Here is a 24343-nt window from a genome sequence, read left to right on the forward strand (position 1 = left end):
TTGTGTTAGTCTAATTCGAAAAAAATTAAGTTCTTTCAGAGGTGGCTAACGTAAAATTGTTTTAGATTGAATTTCCACACGTTTTAATCAAGAGCAAATGTCCAACTAAAACCTCATAAGCTTGAAGTTAGAAAAAATCACGATTACATATCTAATTTTCATTTATTTTCAGTTGTAAATCGTCACCCTACATACCATAGAAGTATTGCTTCTATTTTATAATTTATTATATTATAAATTAGATTTATATTGCCGAGAAATCTGACGATCAAATTTTAAACTCAAAACCGGCAGCCGTCTTGAATTTCAACATTTTTAGGGTTTCGTACCCAAAAGGGTAAAAACGGGACCCTATTACTAAGACTCAACTGTTCGTCTGTCTGTCTTTCTGTCTGTCCGTCTGTCTGTCACCAGGCTGTATCTCATGAACCATGATAGCTAGCTAATTTAAATTTTCAAAGATGATGTATTTCTGTTGCCGCTATAACAACAAATACTAAAAAGTACGGAACCCTCGGTGGGCGAGTCCGACTCGCACTTGTCCGGTTTTTTATTCAATCGCGTCGAATATTAGATGTCTATGAATCTACTCTCTATAATGTTTGGCTTTCAGTTTAATCAATATATCAGGAAATCTAAGCCCAAGTTTTTTATGCAGACACTTCATGGCATGATTAAAGGAATAAAAAGTTTTGCTATTCCTGAGTAAACCTGAGTTTCAGTAAACGTGTAGCGTTTAAAAATAGACTTTAATTAGTTAACAATAAGATAGCGTATGCACTGCTGTGTAAAATGCGAGGTTTCGGAAGTAGCGCATTAGCATATGAACTAAATGCGGTGAAATTACCTCACCACGCGCTCAATTAAAGTGATGCGTGGGTGCACTTTTGGAAATACGGGAAAGGAGCAAAGAACGTAAAGGAAATACACAGAGGTGTGTCCACGGCAGTGGTAATAAATATTTGAATAAAATCTAAAAGCTGTCATCATTGCCAAAAACTTACTTGATGCTTACTTGAGAATCTTAAGATAATCTTCGTGAATGGCAAAGGTAATTTGTAAGTTTTTTTTATGCAAAGGGGAGAATATGATATAAGTAATAAGTATAATGGGGTGTGTTAGATGTGTAGTTGTTAGAAAACGTTTTGCCTCGTCTATGCCTTGAAGGTATAATCAAGTATGCGATATGAACACTTCTCGAGCTCGTTCGAACTTCCATATAATTTATACCTATGTAAGTATATTATATTTATCTTGATCCGGCTGCGAGTAGCGTAGGCCGGATTATGGTTTTGACGCGTGTTGTCTAGTGTGGTGATGAGGTGTTCTAAAATAAAATAAAAAATCTACTAAAATACTGGACGGATTTGAATTATAGTATCTAACGATTTGTCATAACATGTAGGTGAGATGAGAACGAGGATCGACCGATCGACTTATAGTTAACTTAAAAATTGTGGTAAGTTCCATGTAAGTTCAGTTGTGATATCACCAAGAAATACAGTTTTAAATCAATATATTTCAATGGCCATACTTATTCATATCCACTAAAGCTTCGATTGTAAATTATCTAACCGGAAAGTTCCAGTCATGTTTTTGATTTTACTTGTTATATTAGTAACAAGTCGCGATACTCTCGAGCTCGCGACTAAACTCAATCTTCGGACCCAGTTCCATACGAGAAGTTAACCAATAAACAAATTAAGTAGTTGCTTATGGCACCGTATCTAGGGATTACCAACATATCAGGAATAAATCGAATCTGATAACCCCAGAGAGAACGGCACCATAGTCTAGAAATGCTTTGAGCACCAAAATCTCCTAATCCAGCACTGCACGGACCCGTCGGACCCGGCGTGAGCATGGTCGCGTTTTTATCGCCTATCACGTTCTAATCTAACAAGTCTCTAGTGCGGAAGAGACGCATGGCGCGACAAGGAAGGCAGCCAGGTAATTAACGCATGTTTTGGCGCCCGTTAATGCTGGTGTAGGTACCGGTTGAATTGTCCGCGGTCTAGACTTATAAGAGTAGGCTTATATAAGAGATTCCTCGCTTCCTGTTGCCAATTAATGCAACCGGTGGCTGCCCCGTTATAATGCCTCCGAGCTAAGCTAGTCACTCAAGCCAGGACTGTTATACTATCCGACAACGGCGACAACTCTCTTCAGAAAATCCAGTTATAACGTGGTCCTGATGAGTTAAAGTCTTTTATGGATTGTCAGGTCATGCATACTGGTTTCTCTGCAAACGATTGCTAAGTAAACGATGGGCATGCTTGGCCGAGAATTACACAAAAACGCAGCAGCACCTTAACGAGACGGCGATTATGAGACGTAAAGCAACAAAGTATAGACATGGACAAGAAATGTTCACTAGATTATAAGCAGATAAGAAATTGCCAATGGTATGAATAAACTGCATTGGTGATTAAGGGGTTAAGAGGATTGCTTCGATTTTGAGTTATTAGGCGAACAAATACCCTTATCAATAAAAAGAAGGAAGTATAAATTAAAGACACACTTTTTGTGTTTCTTTTTAGAGGAGTCGTGAGTACCGAAAAGAATCACCTAAGTACATTATGTGTGGTCCAACTCGCAATTTTCCGGGTTTTTGTTTTAATTATTTTTTACTTCTAATTGTGTTGCAAAATTGTATTGAATGAGGTCAAAAACGTTTTAACGTTAACGACGCTTTAGATTTAGTGCCTACCCAGGCTTTACATTAACTGAAGAGGTTCCGATTCCGATAACAGACACCCCGAGTTACTGGCAATCTAGATCTAGGTATGTTAGATAACAAATGCTAATCGTTAATATTGCGGAATCAGGCTGCCGAGATATGGTAATAGTCTAACCTATCCTTTGTTTTATACGTCTGGCTGGACAGGGATTACGCCTATCGTCTAGCCAGTGATTTGGAACCCTGCCAACACAATCCTATCACGTTTTGCGATCAATCTCACCTGCATAGCACAAGGCGATGTAGTCCTTCGGCGTCGTCGTCCCTTCCGGAAAGTTCCATTTCACTTTACACTTGAAACCATCCAAATCCCATTCAAGAGTCCCTTTTTGTTTTGAAACTTTGTCATCCGTCGCCGTTTCATCCTTTGGCACGTCTTTGACACTGTCCGATTTTTCACTGTCCTTTTCAGTATCTTCTTTAGCGCATTTCTCGACATCATTCACTTCAGAACTGTTTTCCTCTGTATTTTGATCACTTGCACAAGCGTCATTTTCTGACATGTCTCCAAGTCGCGTATTATGTACACATCGTCTATGCCATTATGTGCACTGCAGGATAAAAGGATTATAGACAGAGATAACTAGCCTTAACAAGTTTACAGAAGCGAATGCCTGTAAGTGTGTTATGTGTTATGGTTGGGGGTGGGGGTGAGGGTGAGGGGAAACTAGGGGCGGGTGGGCCGCGACGTCGCGACGCCAGCCCGACCGGCGCCCACGGCGTCGCACTGCCGGCTTATTCAATCAACCCTACTCATCTCCACGTTGTGCAGTGAAGTGACCAACTAACCAACTAATGGGGCAAATCAGAAGGAAGAATATATGGTGTATGAATCTTTAATTTCTACCTAGTGTATAACTTCGTTTTATTTTGCGTTGATTATATTAAAGTTTTAAAATAAATATATATTCAAACAAAAAAATATTTACAAATAATTTAGATCCTACACTAAATGAAACCTAACAAATTAGCATTTTTTTTTTAAATAAAAAGTCCACTATTTTTTGATTTGCTATAATATTTTTGAACATTCAAATGTCAGCAGATGACTATTTTTAGATACTGTCAAGGAATTTGAATTTATGCCACTTCTTATCAAAGAGGGTTCAAATATCATAGTCATTGTGACAAGGTACTGAGTGGCACAGAGGAATCATATTTTTTTAATATATACCAGTTGTTCTCAAACTTTGTCATGGTTTCTAAGTTACATATTAATTCACTTTTAAGGGGCCCACTGACTATCAGTCCGCCGGACAATTTAATCGGCCTGTCAGTTAGAAAAAAAATTTCACAGTTCCGAACAACTGACAGGCTGATATGTCTGGTGGACTGATAGTCAGTAGGCCCCTTAACTCAAAAAATATATAACTTCGACTTCGATTATATTAATTTTGATAGTTTAAGTAAATTGCCATATTTATCGAATAAACCTTGTTATGGAAATAGCAATATTCTACAAAAGTTTAAAATAGACTATAAAAAGTGAATCAAAAAATAATGATGAAAAAAGTGTATAAATAAAAGAGAATGGGTACAACACAACTGCTGGTCAGTTTATCGACAAATAAGATTAATTATTATTAAAATATGTCTTTTTTTATGTTATAGGAAGCAAACGAGCAGACAAGCCGTCTAATGGGAAGCAGTCATCACCGCCCATGGACATAAGCAACATCAGAGGAGCCACTTATGTGTTGCTAGCCTCTGATAACCCTTAGTCTTTCGCTATAAGTAAAATTACCACTTTTAAGATGTCAAAAGAAACCCATAAATGTCCAGAATATTCTTTTCTAATACAACAACTACATAGGGAAATAATATATAATAGATTCATACCAGCATGATAAATTTAACTGTTACCATTAGTCATTTTACTATGAATTAGTGTTAATAGAAAGTTATTTTAGGACGATAATGGCACTTTAACTTCCTTAAAAATAGTGTTATATCTGGTCTAAAATATTATTTGCTCTACAGGTTTTAATGAAATAAAACAGCTTTTGTATATAAACACTGGCTACTATTACTTCTATAATAATTACGAAAATGAGTATTCACCTTACCGGTACGAAATATTCGTTATAATTATTTTTAAGGTACTAATTTTGAAGTAAATAATACAGAAAAACATTAATCAATAATTTCAGAAGTATCGGGATAAAATGATAGGGTAGGAATGGGAACACCAGACATACATCAACAAACACTGTATTACTATAGAGGGAACACTGTATACAATGCTAATTCTTAAATTTTCACACAGAAATCACGATTGCAACAAAACTTCGTCGCTTGTAGGCTGTAATAAAATTTTCGCCAAAATCCATACTTCTCCCTATTGCAGGTGAATGACATTGACATTGAGCGATTCGTTCAAAAACCATACTCTCCTAAAAGAAGTTTCTGATGAAACAGCAAAATAATAATATCTATAGCTCGCTCCAGACTACGCGTCGCGAAGCTGTGAACGCGAGTGTGGAGTCGATTTCGCTGATTAGCGAACTAGAATCCACACTCGCGTTTGCGGCTTCGCGGTTCGCGCACGTGTGGAGGAGGCTTATGGTAACTTCAATGTCACCAAGGGGTGTATTTTATTTCGTTTGCAGTATTCCGAACTTTTTTTAAATCATTGTATAGATTTTATATTATTGCAATTAAATTTATAATTTTATTTCATTTCATTAAATTTTCCTCCTTTTACTTCTACACTCCATAGTCACACCTATAAAAAAAAACGTTTTAAAGATGTCAGTGTCAAAGTCAGTCAATTCGAACTTTGTTTACTTCGTTCGTTATTTTGTGGTTATTTTACTGGCATAACGAAAGTAGTTTATTTTATTAATTTTATCAAACAATTAACATTTAAATAAAAACAATGACTTCCATGGCATCGGACTGCGAATCGAGCGTCAGCGGGTTTATAACCTGTAATGACCGGACCATCTCCCAAATGTATTTGTCTGCTATTGAGGTAAGTGAATTCTTGGGGTCTGTTTGAAACTTAGATTTCTTCGGCAAACCATTGTTTTTTTTATATACTCAGTTAAATGTTGGGAAAAACAGATTTTTCCTAACGCTCTGAATGGGAGGAGGGGTAAAAATTATATGATAAGGGTGCATTTTAACAATAACAAAGTTCTTTATTAAAGCATTATGTTAGACGTATGGAACTTCTTAACTTTCTATAAAACATAACATTTAAAAATACACTCCTTTTTTTGGACAGTCGTGTAATAAAGCATACTTACAATAGTCAAAACCTTATGTTAAAGTTAGTACCCTATCCTCATAAGGCCCAAGGCCTATAGTATTTATTAAGTTAGTTGAAATTGAAATTTTCAGAAATCGAAATAGAATTCCTTTTTTTTCGTTCAATTCTCTAATAAAGCAAAGTCAACTATTTACTACACTATTGGTCCAAATTTCACTGGCAAATTTTAGCTATTTTTCTGGTATGGGCCCAAAGCTGCATTTTCACTTATTAGTATTCTGAACCGTTCCGAGCAAGCAATCATTCGTTCTTTTGGCTAATTGAAACACTTGCTCCAGTAGTCAATGGTATGAGCAAATATTTGCTCAAAACAAAATGATTGCTTCAAAGTGAATACACAGCTTTATGAGGCTATGTTATAAATATATAAATTAAATTAATGAAAATACTTATATTTATGTATGATACAGGGAATGGAGTCAATAAACCAAGATTTGATGCAAATAGCGAATAACATGAAGAGGATTGTGAGCCAGGCGGGCCCCCTGGAGAGCCAGCTGAATGCCTTGCTCCGAGCCCTGCCTGACCCCAACCTGCAAATGAACATGGAGACCGAATGATATTGTTATCTTAAGGAAAACACCAACCTAGTTTGATAAATTTATGTTTATTTGAAGGCTGAAGAATTAAATATATTTTCTAAAGTACTTTAGTCTACTACTTCTAAATACTACTCCTGACCAATTTCGGCCATAGTGACTGTGTGTTCTGGAGTAGACACTTTTAATCTGTTAACAGAATGTAGCTGTTCTACTCTCTGGTGCGTGCGTATTAAACCATGGAGTGCCCTATGGTCACATGGTATGTCCATAGTTAATAGTACAGGAGTTCTGAAACTCTGTTCTGGAAACTGGGGCGCTCCAGGACTCCAAGGGTTAAAGTATGTCTGTTTGACCTGTCAAGTATCTGCCTACACATAACTGTACCATTTGATATAAAAATTTAATAAGCTAGTATTGAGAAAAAAATGTTGATACTAATGCTGATTAGTCTATTGATATAAATGTGAATTACATTTTCAAGCGGTGCTGGCAAAGTGGTCAACTTTTAATCCGGAGGTCGGTGGTTCAAATCCTGGCTCGTACCAATTCTTTTTTCGGAACTTACGTACGGAATATCATTTGATATTTACTACTAGCTTTTCGGTGGAGGAAAACACATCATAAACACAACATACATCATTTGTAGCATTTATTGTGATATCCTTAAATTGAATCGGCTGATTCACACCCTTTTGGAAACTAGAAAATAGAAAGGCTGACCGCGGTTGTAAGCTATGTTACAAGTGTTACAACCTTTTTAAAACTAACTTTGAAAGCTACGTTTGTTCTCTCTATGCCTACATCAACAATAGACAGCTGTCAATTATTAGTACAAACTTCAAACAGGCAAAGTTATATAGTCTCCATGAGGCAAAGTAAACAAGATTTTTTTTGTAATTTACTTCCTTTATTTTCTTAGCTAATTCTGCTATTTAGTCCCAAAGCTCTATTTTGTTTTATATTAACAAATCATTCAAGCAAAAAAAACTTAGTTTACAAAATACTGTAAAATGATAAGTACTCGACCAAAATCCCCGACTCGAGCTGAAGCCATCGCCATTGCTCTGAGGCCGCAGCCGGTCTTTAGCAATGGAGTTCTGTTAGGTAAGTTGTTAAGTGTACAATAGGTACTATATAATAGAGCAGCGGTCTCCTAACTGTTTGATCAGAGGGCTACGGTGAAGCCTTTGCTTTCTTTTCGCGAGCCGTTATTTGGAGAACTGTGTTGGCCGTATTACATACGCTATGGGTTACCCTAAATCCGTCTTAGAATTTCAAGTTTATTTTATAAATAAATAAATATTAGGGGAAATCTGACACAGATCAACCTAGCCCCAAACTAAGCAAAGCTTGTAATATGGCGTGCTAGGCAACGATATACTTACTACAACAACATATTTATATGTATACATAGAAAACACCTATGACTCGGGAACTAATATTGTGTTCATCACACAAATAAATGCCCTTACCGGGATTCGAACCCAGGACCATCAGCTTCACAGGCAGCAGGGTCACTACCCACTAGGCCAGACCGGTCGTTCAACAGTAACATTCAGTTCGTGCACAGATTGTTATTTCGAGCTTAAGAAACGGAAGGTTTTCTCAGTGAGTTCAAACTGTTCAAAGAAGGTTGAGCATTTGGAAATTGGTTCACGACAAGATTACTAGCTAAACTTAACCTACCTGCCTTGTGAGGACCTCTCGGCTATACTCGTACCTATTAGCCCTTAGGTACCATAAAATACGCAACAAATTTGACTGTTTTGTCCAGGCAACTGGGTAGAAGACAGAATAGAATGCCCCAAGCAAGGCACCTTATACTTCCCACCTAAAGAAGAAATCGACTATGAAAAGTTGAAGCCCGAATCCCGACAGCCTGAGTTCAGATTAAATAAACTTAACGGTTTGCGGGTAGGTGATACAAAACTAATCAATCTATAACCAGTCATAGTTTAACTTTGGGTATCTATGAGTTGGCTTTGGACAACTATTGAGGTAGGTAGCTATTCGAATGAAGTAACTTACTTCCAGAAGCGACATTAGACCTATAATTAAACGACGTCCTTAATAATGGGACCTTTTGTACCAAAATTGTTAATATTAGACCTCGTAAACCCCCATGGCTCCGCTATTTTGAAAAATTTCCAAAACTAAATCGACAAAAAACTATATAATTATATTATTATTGCTCATAAAATTTCGCGAGAATCGGTTGCGACCTGTAGCTGAGAACACCCGGACATATTATAAACGAAAGCATTTTTGCCGAACCTGCACCTTCCTGAATTTAGTACCTAACTGACAAGATCCCTCTTGTCCGCCGCAATACGTGAGCCACGATAGGATACGTATAACCTATGGTCCTTCATCGTATTGCAGCGTCCCTCCAGCTTTTGTTCAACATACCTAAGATCTGCTTATTTCCTTAAGGGCAACGTGGAAATAGTATACCGCCACGACAGCCACGAAAACTGCGGCAACTTCATGACGACCAACGATCTGGTGTTCAACCACCAGCCGAAGCCTATATGTGGGCCCGTGCAGCGGTATTACCGGCGCTGCAAGCACCAGTGGTACCCGCAGCCGGACAATATGGAGTGCTTCGTATGTTCTATTAGTTAACCTCTAAGAGCGTGTAGAATAAGACATAAGACACAATATTGTTGAAATCGAGTTCTGTAGACGCTTCGCCACTGAATACCAGTGGAAATAATGGAATAGGTACATGACGTGTGTAGGTATAGTATAGTAGTGCATAATATTTATTATTATTCGGAGATCCAACAGCTGTTAACATGACTATAGGTTTTATAAATATGATACAAAAAGCGTGATAATATTGTAGACTAGTTTGGGCAGTTGATGTAGATGGTCCTCTACGGGCCCGAGCCTGATTTCACATCAAGAAATCTAGTTAGAAATGATTAATTAACGCAAAACAGGCGCAGTGCAGCGCCATCTATATTAACTGTCCAATTTGCGCTGCACGCAAGCGGTGAAGCTCTTTGGCATCAGTCTCATTGGCGAAACGTGACGGCTACCATCGGCTACATAATGAGGGCTACCGTTTTTGAGCTCACCAGGTGGCGCTACTGTAGATGTAGGTCCAGAAAAACAGATCTCAAAATTCTTCTATGCTTATTTTTATAAAATCAATAGGTACGTTCTAATATACATAAGTATTTTAACGTCTAATAAATGTCTCATTTTTTCAACCTGTTTAATTTTGCATATATTTTAGTTTGCACTTTTTTTAAACCACTAACATTTATTGAGCTAAGTATATCTATTGTTTACTATGATTAATCAAAGATGGACAAAGATTTAACACAAATTATGAATAAGAAGTGTAAATTCCCGATAAAAAAGCGATAACCCCAAAACTTCGATGCATTTCAGCCCCAAAACATCTACACTCGCGCCCCTAGCGGCGAAATTAAACGCGGTAGCCCTCATTCTTGCATGTCAGTTAGGTACTGTATATTTCTGCTTACCAGGGCAACAAGACCGAATGGGGTCTAAAAAGGTTCAAAGAGCATGAGTGGGCCTGCACTGACGTATCTGATTACGCGTCTTCGCTGTATGATGACACCTACCTACCACCGCGGCCTCATCAGTACCTGCAGAGGTGCGAACGGAAGGCCAGGAATTCGTAAGTGAAATTGAAATTTGTTTTATACGCTATGAAATTAACTTTTTGTCATTAACTTCAAACCTGTCCATATTATTGTTGTTGTCCTATATGGCACCGTCCCAGAGGTGCAATAAGAGCCTTCAAGCTCGCGCCACACCTTCCTATCTTCAGCGACCCTTCTGGCCTCGCTCCAGCTCAACCCGACCGCTCGCCAAGAGTGTACAGGGCGCCCGGAGCGGGTTTACTACCGAAGCGATGCTTGCGTTATTCGTTTTCCCTCTTCGAATAGTATCCACATATATTTTTATTTCAATGAGATCAGATTAAGTCTTGTGTTCGCCGAGAACCGAATCACGAGTCCACTACGGCGCACGGCTGTATGCGAATGAGAAATTTGCCGGGTAAAGAAATTATAATTGGCAAATTAGGTATGCAAAATTAATCCATGCTAATCGCGTAAATACGAAATTAGGTATGCAAAATTAATCCATGCTAATCGCGTAAATACGTTGTCTATGTGCGAGGCGTGTGCCGCAGTAGGCGTTTGACGGTATCAGTTTACTGCGAAATTGAGTAGTGAAAGCGATGCGATGATAGTCAATAAGTCTACTATGGCCGATAACGGCTACGGCCGACGCCGCATATGGCTGGCGTCCAAGTCGCGCACATAGATGGCTATGAGCGCTGTCCACTTTTCGCTGTTCAATTTCCTATATTGAAAGAAAAAGAACGATATTTTACAACATGTTTTTATTGCAGGAACTTTACAAAAGGTTTCCGATTTTTAATGACAAAACCATTGGCTAAACCAAAACAAAAAAAACAATGATAACATCAAGAATCATTTCTTTCTCATCTTAGAAAATTACTAGTCTTTTAAAATATCACATTTTGTTCAAGACGAGGACAGTGACGTCCTCATATTATTTAGTAACAATACAATAATTCTTCATGCTTTCACAATCAGCCACGACTGGCATCATGGCAGCGAGATCAGCAACTTAATTAACACTAGGGTTTAGTCTCAAACCTTACAACTGCTTAAACACTAACATTAACTTAACGAGTCCGCTTATTATAATGGCAGTATACCATACTAGAAAAAATGAATCAAAGAATAAAAGAAAAATATACGTATGAGTCAAGAGCGTCGAAAAGAGTCAAAATGGCTGACTAGTGAGATTATCTGGTGCTAAGCGAGCTTAGCTGAGCGAGGTTGATTAGTCCGGACCCGCCGGGCTTGAGCAGGCCGTGCGGGTACTGCTGCGAGGCCTGGGAGGCCTGCGAGAACACACTGGAGGGCGCAGGATGCTGCGCGAACCTGGCCTGAGGAATATGCACGTGCCCATTGTACTGCATCTGAGGAAACACTGGAGAGCTCACGCGCGTGAAGCTAGCTGGAGACTGGTAACTAGGGTAACCTCCCGTGTTACAATTCTGGAAGCGCTCGAGCAGCGACGCCGCAGGATCTCCGCAGACAGACTCCTCGCGCGACGGCGGTTGCGACATGATGCGCTGGTTCGCGCTCGACGCCTGCGATTCAAACCCCGAGCTCTGACTTGACGAGCGACTTCCATTCACGCTGAAGATCGGCCTCTCGCCTTCTGATCCCCAGTAGCCTCCCGCGACCCATGACGTACTGTGCCCAAGTTTACTAGGAGATATCAATGGTCTGCAACGATTCAACGGCGCCGGAGCGACAAAACTAGGAGTGGCAGTGAACTTGCGAAGAGAAAATATTGAATTGCCCTTTTGACTTGATTTTTTCGGACTACTAATACACAACGAGCTTATACTTTCGTCTAAATCAGAATCAGAGTCATCCTTCAGATTTCGAAAGTTATTGAAAGAAGGTTTAGTAAACAAAGTATCCGAGACGGAACTTGGACTTTTGCTCATGACGCTATTTACGCAGAATGTGGAATTGAGCCTGGATTTGCTCCAAATGCTATCATTTTTCTTTGGAGTGAAGCATCTACCATTGAGCATGCTAGAACTCAAGGGACTGATAGTTTCTGTGGAAGAATCTGTGAAATTGTGCAATCCGAATTTGCTCAGTGACACATCATCATCAGTCTCCAACAAAATGTCACTGTCATCATCCAGGAATGAGGTATGTGTTCCGTTTCTTCGATTATTTATCCGTGGAGAGATATGGATCTTTACAGGTTTTTGTGTAGGTGTAGTTTTATCCATATTCTTATAAACTAGCAATACTGCAAATAGACTTGTCAACTGAAACAAGAGAAATATATTATTAATTTTCAATCCAGTGTAAAGGTTTTTTTTTCTTCAAATCTTGCTTCATGACAGTGACAGCCAAGGTTTAAACTGAATAAAATAATAATTAGGTTATCTTTAGTGATTTTATGCAAATGGAAAGAAAGGGAAATATGATCACACAAATACATGAAAGGTATATTTTGTGATACCCTCTTGTTAGTATTAAGGGTTAAAAACAGCATTAGTTGTTAGTAACAAATATAACAAGATAAAATGACTGTACCAACCTTAATAAAACTGATGTAAATTGGTTCCGTGGTCACATATTTATCAGCTACAGACATCACAACAAAAACTGACCAGAGTATATCAATCAATACTGCATCCTTCAGTTTATTCACATTACATACATGTCCTATTGTCTGCATCAAACATACAAGGCCTCCTAATGCCTTCTGGGTCACTTCACTAAAACGCTCTAATGATCCTATATTAGTCACATTTAATTTCATCTTCAACATCTTATGTATCTCAGGATTAGTAAAGTCAAATGAGTAATTTTCTAATGTCGGGAATGTCAAAAAAAGTTTCATTTTCAATATGGTCATCAATCTATCTAGAAGTCCAGTTAGTATGTTCTTTAAATTCATTAATGTACTTGGTAATTCATTAGTGTTATTGTATATTTCTAATGATACTAAAATCACTAGGACTAAAGCAATGAGTATGGAGGTTCTGTTTATAAAGCTCTTTAATAATGAGCTCTTCTGCTCATTTTTTTGTTTCTTTCTGTCTGGGCTCCTCGTTTCTTTTACTTTTGAACCCAATAATACTTCTTTTTCCTTGTGCAATTTCTTTTGAAGAACTTTCTTGCAAGGGCTACATAGTTTGTATGCTTTTTCAAGTTGCATCCTGAAAATAAATAAATTTAGTTAAAAACAGCCTAGCAAAGATTTACATTTTGTTAGTTTTGTTTTGCCACTGGGCTTGGAAAACTTTTCTGCTAGGTATATTTCATTATCTCTAATAAACCAAATTGCTATCATTTAACAAATTATTTTTATTATACTACCAAGTGTGTTATCAGCCAATCAAATAAAACAGACTTAATCAGTATTTCAGGTTGATAACATATGAGATATTTCTTCAGGCAGTTTAGATTAAAATTATGAAATCATTGTCTTACTTGTAATTTTCAATTTCATTGTGGAAGTTGTTCTCGTGCATGGGAACGAAGTTGGCGAGCTGCGCGACCTTCAGTTGCTGGTTTACGTTACACATTTTGCACAATCCATTTTTTGGGGGACTTCTTTGGAAGACTTTGGGTGATTTAATGGCAGATTCGTTTAATACGCTAGTAACCGGCTTATTGTAGTCGCCATCCTAAAAACAATAACATGATAACGTATTAGCATTTAAATCTTGAATATTTATAAGGGTAGTGATATTGAAATATAAAAATCACCTACCTTAGTGAACCCGTTGTACTGCTCACAACTCGGACAAACCCAGCTGTTTCGAACTATAAACTTCATCCAAAAGTTTTGATTACAAAACCAGCAGTTGACACGCCATGGAAGCGCTAATCTGAATACAAAAAAAGAAAAGATGTTGTAGATATTATTAGATCAGGCGGGAAAGCGGGACTGCGTAACCCTAAAGTGACTTACCTGAGTTTGTATATTAAATTGAAAAGTAATGTAGCACACAGCACTGTAGTTATTGCTATTAACACTGATTCCATCTTAAAGGTATAATCCATTTTGTTTGAACCTTATTATATTAATTATAAAAATTACATTATATCAATCATAACCTCAAAATACATTTCTCCCGTCTCCGTCAGTTAACCCACCCCCGCAACATGCATGGCATGGATTTCATTGGATGGCGACTAGACTTGCCATAGAAAAAAAAAACGTGAGACCGAAACAAAAAAAAGTTGGGATGCAGCTGGCGTTGAAAACACCTGCCTGATGCCAGTGATGCCTCTGCATTATACTACTCTTTGCTCTGCATACTTCTTGCGCAAGTAGCCCACGCCTGTTTTATGTATACATTCATAATTATGCTATACATGCACACTTGAGTAACTCGCGCATGTAGGTTGAGCATGCTGATCACATGCGTAGCTCGCAATCTAGCAGGGTTAAATGCGCCATGTGAAAATGATTATCGCCAACCTTAAGGGTCCTCCATACTCGTGCGCGAATCGCGGGGCGAAGCCGCGAACGCCAGTGTGGAGTCTAGTTCGCTAATAAGCGATCTCGACTCCGCGTTCGCGGCTTCGCGCCGCGTAGTCTGGAGTGTTAAAACTTTTTTTAAACACCTGTGTTCCTGAACCATTCCTGAACGAAAGAAAATTGTCAATGTCAGTGTCAAACAGTAGAATTTTTAGGTTATATTATATTCATCTGAATACATGTTGCAAATGTTTTAAATATATGTTATAACTTACATTTTTATGAATTATAACATTTTATAGAGGTTTAAGTAACCGAACAGTTAGAGAAAATGTTAACTCAGACTAACGTTTTGTATTTGTGCAACTTTGACGAAAAACTTCACAACTCAGGTAATGTTTACTTTTTTATTATTTAGGATTAATCTATTATTTCATTATTATAATTATTTCCATGGAAGAATTTCAACGACTTTGTTTATATTTCAGACCATGAGCACATCAGTAAGTTATGGTCAGGTAAATGGCAAATAAATAATCTTGACATATGTAAGAAGCTACTGGCAACAGGATTAGACACTGAACAACTCAAAGCTGTTCTCACTCAATACCTCGACAATGGCTCTTCATTAGACATTATACTTTATACTGCTATTAGTTCATTCTTAACTTTCTGTGAACTAAATTGGAATACTCACCCTGAGAAACTGAATTTGGAAGAGTATTTCGGCCTGGAGTGGCCTACAAATATAGACGCAGCAGTTAAATTGCAGCGGGATTCTGAGCCAGTGTATGTGAACATAGCCCATCCAGAATTATTATATTTTTCACTGCAAATATTTAATGCTCTCTATGCCGTTCAACAGAATTTGGTAAGTTAAATTCAATTGAAGCAACTAATTATATTTCTTACAGTTTTCGGCTTATAATAAATATCTATCAAATATATTTATTATTATAGTAATAATGAAAATCCAATATGAATTTTATGACATCACCTCTTGAATTTGCTTTGTCATGCACTTAATCTTTCTTTATTACAAGGTTGTCAACAATTAATCTTTCAATTTAATAAGTGAAATAAAATTTGTTAGTTTGAGAAAAAATTTACCAACAAAAAAGACAATTTGAAGATACATGTTAGAGTTTCAATAACTGTCTGTTTTGCACACACTAAACAACCTTTACACCATAAAACATTCTAAATTGCACTTACACTACTTATCATAATTAAAGACATTTTGGTTTGTTGAAAGATGTAAACATGGCCAGTCTCAAATTCTTTTAAAAGAATAAATTTAACTGTTTATTATGATTTTGATTAGTAATTTAGTATCTATACAAATTTTCCCACGCTTAGTATTCATCTTTCACATTTTAAGTAGGTATCACTAAGCATACAGACCCTTTTGATATAAATATAAATAACACTAAATATTAAATATTACAATTTACCTACTGTATTTCATCAAAGCCCGCTTCCCCACTTGGCGGCGCGGTATCGGTGCAGTAACAGTATTTCTTTCCCATTGGTGCAGATTCGCGGGCGCGGGGCGTGGTCCCGAATCTGCACCAATCAGAAAGAAATACTGCTTACTGCATCGATACCGCGTCGCCATGTGGGGAAGCGGGCTAAATCATAATTGTCATTTTTTTGCTAACATAATTATTGCACACAATTTTCAGGTTCATCTATGGTGGTATTTCCGAAGCGTAGTCATCCACCAGAAAGCCCTGGAAGATAATAGTGCCACCATTTACAATGAGCTGGAGTTACTGATGGCCAAGCTGTCCAATGAGGCCAATACGCTGGACAACAAGAGGCTGGCTGTGTTGCTGCAGGCGGAGATCGCTCAGGCGTACCTTGTGTATGGGAGGGTGCAGAAGGTTGAGGAGCATTTGGTTAAGGCTAGAGAGCTGGCTGGACTGAAATTGGAGCTAACTGGTAGTTATTACATAGATTTACTCTCTTAAAGTATCTGTCCATTCATTCCAACTGTTTGGATTTTAATTTTAATTAACCTTTGAGGATACTGATAGCAAGTTAAATTTCTTAAATTTTCATCAATAATAAATAAAACATGCAATGAAATCCTAGGCTAGTTATGCCTGTTGTGGAATTACCGTGTTGCTGTTAAGTACCTTTTTTGAACCCCCAACGCAAAAAGAGGGTTGTTATATGTTTGACGGCAATGTCTGTCTGTCTGTCTGTGGCATTGTAGCTCTCTAACGGTTGGACCGATTTCAATGTAAGTTTTTTTTACGTGAAAGCTATTTTTCTTGCGGTTGTTCTTTGCTATGTTTGATAGAAATCCATCTCCAGTTTGAGGAGTATCAGCTCCTTTCCAAAATGATGTAAGGCATTTTTGGCATATGGCATATAGTTTGAATCTTCTCAAATAATTTTTACGTCTAAGACCCAACAGCCATGTTGTTTCTTTTTTTCGAGCGGTCGGCCATTGTGTGCCATTGAGTCTGAGCGCGTGCTACAGCGCGTGCCATTGTCAGACACAATGGCACACAATGGCCGGGCCGACCGCACGCATAAAATAAACAATAGCTTTTGTTTAACAGATTACCGTCTTAGGTGTAAAAATCATTTGAGAAGATGCAGACTATAATGATGATGATGATATCCTGTTATCCCTCATCAGGGGCATAGGGCTCTTAGAAGGGATTTCCATTTTTCGCGGTCCAGCGCGGCCTCCTCCAGCTCCGCCCAGCCGAGGCCAACTGGTGCAGCCTTCTTTTCCACTTTGCGCCTGCAGGTGGTCCGTGGGCGACCTTGCCTCTTTTTTCCGGGAATTTCCCAAGTCAGCCCTTGCTTGGCTAGGTGGTTGTTTGGCCTTCGTAAAACATGTCCTATCCAGCGCCATTTCCGCAGAAGTATCTCCTTAGCTAAAGCAGACTGATGCAGACTATAGGGGGTTATAATTTTTTTAATTTAATAGTTATTTTTTAATGAATTAAAAATAAACTACTTTTTTACAGGGGTACTCGGTAAGAGAACAAAGTGGCAGCAGACCACTCTGCCCCAGCTAGCATTGACCAGCGCCCTAAACTCAAATGTGCAGAGACCATCAGCCGAGGAAAGCCACGGCGAAGCAGAGCTACCTCCTGATGTCGAGTTACAAGATGATGTGAGACTGAACAAGATCCAATACCTGGAGGAGATCAGGCAGGCGGAGTTACCAAGCTTAGAGCAGATGCTGTGCCTGCTCACTGTGTAAGTTTTATTTTTATTGAGTTGTAACTGTGTTTTTCGTATTTGTTTTTCTATGTACAATAAGAGATAAAGATAATTTATTATTCAAGTAGGCATATTAAAATGTGCTTATGAACGTCAAATAAAGCTACACCGGCTCTAACCCTACACCTCTGCCCTGAGAAGATTCAAATCCACGGGGGATTGTAGGAGGGTATCCCAATATGGGACCGGTAACAAACTCGGCGGGGCACATCTTTTCAAAACAAAACATCTTATAATTAACATGCATTACGAGTAAATAAGAAAAAAATACAATTTAAATTACTATAGAATTCATGCAATTAGGCAATTCATGCAGTAGGTACTTTTCTTTATAGAAATTTTGTTTAAAAATAAATATGTACATCAAATCGTACAAATACGTAGCTATTTCAGAAAACATCATATTCTTAAAAATGGAAAAGAAAATAAAATTTATAAAAGAAATGAGAATATATGTATGTTATATAAATCTGACTGATTGTTATGAAATACCTATAAAGACATACATACATACCATGTCTTAAAAATCAATTTCTCTTTCCAGACAATATCTCCAAAAATCGCAACCCAAAGACGAGCTAATGCACGAAGAGCTGTCACCCTACATAGAAGCCGTACTATCACAAAAGAGCGGTCCGTGGGCCACGAGAGTGGCGGCTCTGTTAGTCCGCTGCAAGCTCGAGGCGGGCCACAAGCGGAGCGTGGAGCGGGCCATGCTACAGTGCGAGACCATTGTTAATGAGAAGAAGGAAGTGGCGCCCACTACTAGGTAATGTATTTTTCTCAAACTTGCAGTAAAATGTTGACATGACTTACTTCAAATTAGGTCCGGAAATGGCGGAAATACTACGTATCCGGTGCGATGAGTGAAAATGTAATAGTACATTTCGATGCTAGCGCGGAAAGTATCGCCTCGGCTCGTGCCAAGATATCTCGGTACTCGTGAAGTAATGACATTTCCGCACGTGTATCGAACGACGTTTTTAATACAGTTGCGAAAAAATAACAAAAAAAAACAAGTAAGGAACTTTTGCAGTGAAAATTTTCAAAATTATGAAAAAGTGTTTTTTTTTTTAGCTTTTATTCGACTAGAATGTATTTTGTTATTATTATTGAACCCACTTCAATGAAAGTTTTTTTTTCAAATGCATGTTTTATAAGACAGAAACAATTCCCGTTTTTACCCTTTGGGTACGGAACCCTAAAAATCAACAACAAGGTAAATCGTCTTGTTTCGAGTAAAACTAGCTTTCTTAATAAAACTGTGACTAAATTGTATTAAGCTTTTACCTTAAGAGCCATTTTCTTGAAGGGTCATTAGGCGTAACGCAAGGATTGTCAACCTTTGGCGCTTATTCTTTAAAAAGAATTCCGCGTAATCTGTTTTCAGGCTATCGTACCTATGGGCCTCCGGCTTGGGCCCGGCATGGGCGTGGCGGCAGCAGCTAGCCGACTTATATCTCAGCTTGGGGCTCGTGAAGGCAGCTTTGGAGGAATACCAGCGACTACAACTGTGGGAGGATGTTATAGTGTGCTATACCATGCTGCAGTTGCGGCATAAGGTAACATTCTCGAGAACGTTCTCTTTTTTGTATGGGAAATGTTCTCGCTCGAATATATTTCCCATAGGAAACGGAGAACGTTCTCGAGAACGGCAAAACTATGTGAGCTGTAGACCTTGCGAAACCCCGTGGCTCCGCCATTTTGAAAAAATTACATAAATTTAATGGACAAAAAACATGTAACTATCGAACCTGTTTACAAATTTTCATGTTAATCGGTAAAAAAAAAACGATCTGAAGAAGTGAACATTCGGACAAACAAACAAATCATTTTTGCCCTAACTGATACCGCTTTGCGCTCGCTCGGTCAATAATCACGAAATTTAATGAAGAAATTTATTCAATCAGATTCTAGATACCTAATATTTTATTTATACTTACTTACGTTGCTCGTTCGATATTTCTCGGATTCGCAGGGAAGGCAGCCATCAAAAACTAATTGTTGCGTGTTGCCATTTACGCCTTCTTTTTTTTTTTTTTTTTTATCCTATCTGGCTTTTACTCCCCGCAATTTTGCACGGGGCGAATTTGCCAATGTCGGTTTTTTACTTTCACACGTGAGGAGAATATTCGGTAGTCTGGGAGGTGTGGTTGGGAAAACCTAAAAACGAATAATTGTTATGAACATCACAGACAAACACATTTACGCCTTCTAATGTCTGTTTTTTTATTCCATAGACTAAAATGACGTTTCAATGACATTTCTTAGTACCACATGAAATGTCATTTTAGTCTACGGAATAAAAAAACAGAATATAACTATTTAGGTCTGAGGCTAGGTGAACCTTCTCAACTTGAGAAGGTTCACTGCTTATTAACTATTACTTATTCTGTATTTATATTATAACACCTGGAGTGTAATTTAAAGAGTACATTACTGTGTTGCAACTTGCAGGCAGCGGAGGTGATTCAGCAACAGATCGATATTCAGCCGACCGTCAAACTGTATTGCTTGTTGGGTGATGCTACAGGTTAGAATTAGAACATAAATACATTCTCTAAGGTCTGTTTTTTTATTCCGTAGACTAAAATGACGTTTCATATGTATGAGATGACATTTCTTAGTACCACATGAAATGTCATTTTAGTCTACGGAATAAAAAAACAGAATATAAATTCTATCCTTTAATCTGTAAAGACATTGAAAGTTTCCTATATGGATACCAAAGAGGATATAATAGGATAGGGCGGTACTGTCATAGTAAATTTTGTACCCACAGTAAATTCACTGTCATCTATCGACACACTTTAAAACTAACAATGAAGATTTATAAAAATACGATAAAATGTATTTAAATATGGATAAATGTTTTTTTTTTTAATTTGCATTAATTATTTTTTTCACTGATATGCGTTAAAATTGTTAAATAACAAACGAAATCGTCAACGCCCTCTATACGAGAGTAGGCCAAAGGTAGTGGCGGCTTCTATTCGAGAATCAAATTTTCGTGACTTTCGAGGCACGTTTTTTCCTTAGACTGTATCCATCTATTACAGAGTTATATCAATCTTTGATGGATACTAATATATTTTTACCTGGAATCAAGTCTTGCATTTTAAAGTTGTTCTTTTTCCTATTTCAAATTAAGACGAAATTTTGCTAATCTACATCACGCTGTTCGATGTTCGGCCAATCAGCTTCTCGGAACTTGTGTACGAAAGGTACATTTTTATTAAATTGACCAGTTGGTTTTCGGTGAAGCAAAACATTTTAAGGAACCAGCTGCGTAAGCATATGTCTGTAATAAATTCAGTCAATCTCCTATCCGCATTGAGGAAGGTTGTGCATCTAGCTAGCTGACACTGGTTTTGTATACATATACACTCTCTCTCTCAATTTGCACTTGAAATGTGAAGTACCTTTGAGGCATGAGCCCAGGAGTGATATTATTGATTATCAAATTATTGTGATTATCGCCAGATGACGTGTCATGGTTCGAGAAGGCGTGGGAGTTTTCCGGCCACAGAAGCAGCCGCGCGCAGCGGCATTGGGGGAACTTCCTCTTCAGCCACAAACAGTACGAGGAGTGCATCCCGCATTTTGAGAAGTCGGTGGAGATCAACAGCATACAGGAGAGCGTGTGGCTAAGGCTCGGGTAAGGGTGGCATAATAATATACCCCCTTATTCATAAAACTTTACGGGCCTGATTTGGTCAGATTATGTTTTATCCCTGTCTTACATATACATAGTCAAAATGACAGATAAAGACTAACGATTGATAGCTAATTCAGGCCAGGAACGCGTGTATGAATAACGCCATTATACAATTTATCCAGGTGTCAATTAACCAGGGTTCATTGTACCAATTTTTTGTACTTTTTACTTCAAGTTCGCAGCTCTAGAGACGGACAATTGGGAGCTATGAGTGCAGTGTTGGTTGCAATTATACAGGTTTCCCGTTTATCCAGGTGTCAATTAACCAGGTTTCATTGCATGTATGTATAAACTCTTTATTGTACAAAACACAGAAAAAAAATATGGCACAGAAATAGTACAAAGGCGAACTTATCCCTTTAAGTTTCCTATGTACCAATTTGTTGTAAGATAAGATAAGATAAGATAAAAGAAGTTTATTGCCATAACTAGAAATCTTACATTCCTTAAACCTTAATTAAGTAATAACAATACGAAGAAGTAGATCTTAAACATAGGAGGTAGGTACATTCATTTAAATTTAAATTTTTAAATTTCATACCGTTATAGGCAATGGGTACCAGTCTCAGCCTGTGCTAGATATGTTGTGTACATATATCCAGCGCTGATACCTTGTACCTGTTACTTCAGGTTCGCAGCCCTAGAGATGGACGCGTGGGAGGTGTCAGCGCGCGCGTACCGCCGCTACACGCAGCTGCAGCCCGACACCTTCGAGGCGTGGAACAATCTCGCCAAAGTGTACGTGAAGCAGGGGGACAAGGGCCGGGCGCACAGGGCGCTGATGGAGGCGCTACGGTTCAACTATGATAACTGGAAGGTACCGTCCATAACCATTAACCCTCAAACTTCCTTCCGATATGTCCTCTTCCCTACCGACTAGGCTAGGAGGTCGTTATAATATAGGTACATAACCTTTAAAAAATACTAACCTTTTCTGAGAATCAACTATCTATAAGAGTTTTGAATGTTTCACTACTTATATTGACCGGGATATGGACCGTGATTACCTTTTGTATTGTTTTTGAGCTCCCGATATTTCGACGCAGTTACATACATCATGTTCACGGGTGACTGAAGATACAGGGTGGGTGTCAAAACTGTCAAAGTTGTGTAGACAGCGCTCTGTCTACCTTCATTCTTGCGCGTCGGCTGCGTTCGCTTTCAACGTTACCATCGGTCGCATTCACACTCGTTGGTCTGTCCAAGCATACTACACTTAAACAACACACACACACAACACAACAACTTTGACACCCACCCGCTATCTTCAGTCACTCGTGAACAAGATGCATGTAACTGCGTCGAAATATCGGGAGCTCACAAAGGTAATCACGGTCCATATCCCGGTCAATATAAGTAGTCCCCTGTTAATATTTTGCAACTAATATATAATATGTTTTTATTCCAGCTGTGGGAGAACGTGATAATAGTATCCATGGACACGGGCCACTTCGAGGACGCGATCCGCGGCGCCCACCGTATGCTGGACCTGCAACACAAGTTCGAAGACACCGAGGTGTTGGCGCTACTTGTGCGGGCGGTTGTACAGGATAAAGATGATGCCGATGGAAATAGTAGTGCTAGGTAAAATGTGGTATTTTCTATAAAAAGGGACCTTATTGTCGATGGCGCTTACGCCGCACGCGTCGCGCGGCATTGTGCGCCATCGACAATAAGGTCCCTTTTCATAGAAAATGCCCAAAATATATTATACTGTGCAATTGGAAAATTATAATATACAGGGTGTTTTACTACCCCATACTTTACGAGCTGAATATGTTGATCATACTTTTTCTATGAAACCAACCTCGAAAGGTAAAAAATAACTAAATGTCCGCATATGTTTGGGGCTGATGCCTAGTATATTTGTTCAGTATGAAATGGCTATCAGATTCACCTTGCAAAGTTTAGCTGAATAAGAATAAAAAAATAATACTTTTAAGTACATAAAATTATGTGAGAATGCTTGTATTGTATAAATTACTAATTCCAGGTTGAGAAAACGGATACTAGAGCTATTTGGACGTATAACATCAATACATCAGAACAAACCAGAAATCTGGCAGCTGTACGCAGATCTGAGCCCCACACGACTGCTGCAGGCACAAAGGTTGCTGAAGGCCTATAGAGGATACACGCAGGTCAGTTTTGTATATTTTATTACATGTGATGAGTGATGAAACATAATCCACACATCTGTTATAAAAACATCTACTTTTCTTTATGTCCAGTAGAGAAAAAAATAAGATAAAACTTAAGTATGTAGATTCCACTATAACATGTACATACAGGTATTTTTATTTTTGTACAAAAATAACTATGTATACGTAGCATAATCCATGGAGCTATGTTGAATATTTGTTAGGCATTAATGCAGTTCAAATTAAAAGTATTTCTAAACAAACAATAGACACAATTACTGATTCAAACTGTTTTAATTTATTAAATTTTTTTTATTGCAGAGTGGGAGCTGGACCAACAGTCCAGAAACATGCAAAAAGGTCATCGACCTCGCGCAAAATCTTCTAGAATACAGTCTTCAAGCTAGACAAGAAGTTGAAGATAAGGAAAAAGCGCAGGCCGACCAGCAGCTGTCTTCTGCGCGGTTAACGGCTCAGGCCGTTGTACGGGCGGCCGAGAAGCAAGACTGGCCCGAGACGGCAGACGCTCTTGAACAGCTGAAGGGATTATTTAATACTGTAACAGAATATATGAAATCTATTATGTAAATTAAGTTTCATTTTCCCTCCAAAACCTCCATTTATATTCTGAGGGCC

General features: G+C 38.3%; 5 protein-coding genes across 9 annotated transcripts in view; 3 read left to right on the top strand and 2 right to left on the bottom strand.

The window, feature by feature from the left end:
* Window positions 1-5096, bottom strand: part of LOC134741972 (E3 ubiquitin-protein ligase HECW2) — a 143880-nt gene extending 138784 nt beyond the window's left edge. The window contains exons 1-2 of one of the 5 annotated variants that reach the window (XM_063674869.1): window positions 4980-5096; window positions 2964-3291 (exon numbers count right to left, since the gene is read on the bottom strand). In XM_063674869.1, the coding sequence (XP_063530939.1) occupies window positions 2964-3243 (280 nt within the window). In that variant the 5' untranslated portion in view covers window positions 3244-3291; window positions 4980-5096. The other 4 variants (XM_063674870.1, XM_063674868.1, XM_063674873.1 and 1 more) reach the window with 4 other exon arrangements.
* A 413-nt stretch (window positions 5097-5509) lies between these two features.
* Window positions 5510-6661, top strand: LOC134742526 (uncharacterized). Its single transcript, XM_063675744.1, has 2 exons — window positions 5510-5714; window positions 6425-6661. Exons 1-2 carry the CDS (start codon window positions 5619-5621, stop codon window positions 6572-6574), a joined length of 246 nt encoding a protein of 81 aa, XP_063531814.1. The 5' UTR covers window positions 5510-5618; the 3' UTR covers window positions 6575-6661.
* An 821-nt stretch (window positions 6662-7482) lies between these two features.
* LOC134741977 (uncharacterized) lies at window positions 7483-11093 on the top strand. Its single transcript, XM_063674882.1, has 5 exons — window positions 7483-7660; window positions 8331-8470; window positions 8990-9163; window positions 10057-10211; window positions 10953-11093. Exons 1-5 carry the CDS (start codon window positions 7567-7569, stop codon window positions 11020-11022), a joined length of 633 nt encoding a protein of 210 aa, XP_063530952.1. The 5' UTR covers window positions 7483-7566; the 3' UTR covers window positions 11023-11093.
* Window positions 10927-14283, bottom strand: LOC134741976 (uncharacterized). Its single transcript, XM_063674881.1, has 5 exons — window positions 14087-14283; window positions 13886-14003; window positions 13603-13799; window positions 12704-13328; window positions 10927-12428 (listed from the first exon to the last, which is right to left on the bottom strand). The coding sequence occupies exons 1-5, from the start codon at window positions 14176-14178 to the stop codon at window positions 11376-11378; spliced, it is 2085 nt and encodes a 694-aa protein (XP_063530951.1). The 5' UTR covers window positions 14179-14283; the 3' UTR covers window positions 10927-11375.
* Window positions 14284-14832: 549 nt separating this feature from the next.
* On the top strand, window positions 14833-24296 carry LOC134741974 (tetratricopeptide repeat protein 27). Its single transcript, XM_063674880.1, has 12 exons — window positions 14833-14991; window positions 15088-15470; window positions 16285-16543; window positions 17590-17824; window positions 18393-18617; window positions 19239-19410; window positions 20306-20381; window positions 21332-21506; window positions 22197-22383; window positions 22975-23150; window positions 23560-23707; window positions 24029-24296. Exons 1-12 carry the CDS (start codon window positions 14931-14933, stop codon window positions 24293-24295), a joined length of 2364 nt encoding a protein of 787 aa, XP_063530950.1. The 5' UTR covers window positions 14833-14930; the 3' UTR covers window position 24296.
* The last annotated feature ends 47 nt before the right edge of the window (window positions 24297-24343 follow it).

Source organism: Cydia strobilella, chromosome 6 (genome assembly GCF_947568885.1).
Source record: "Cydia strobilella chromosome 6, ilCydStro3.1, whole genome shotgun sequence".
Lineage (NCBI taxonomy): Eukaryota > Metazoa > Arthropoda > Insecta > Lepidoptera > Tortricidae > Cydia > Cydia strobilella.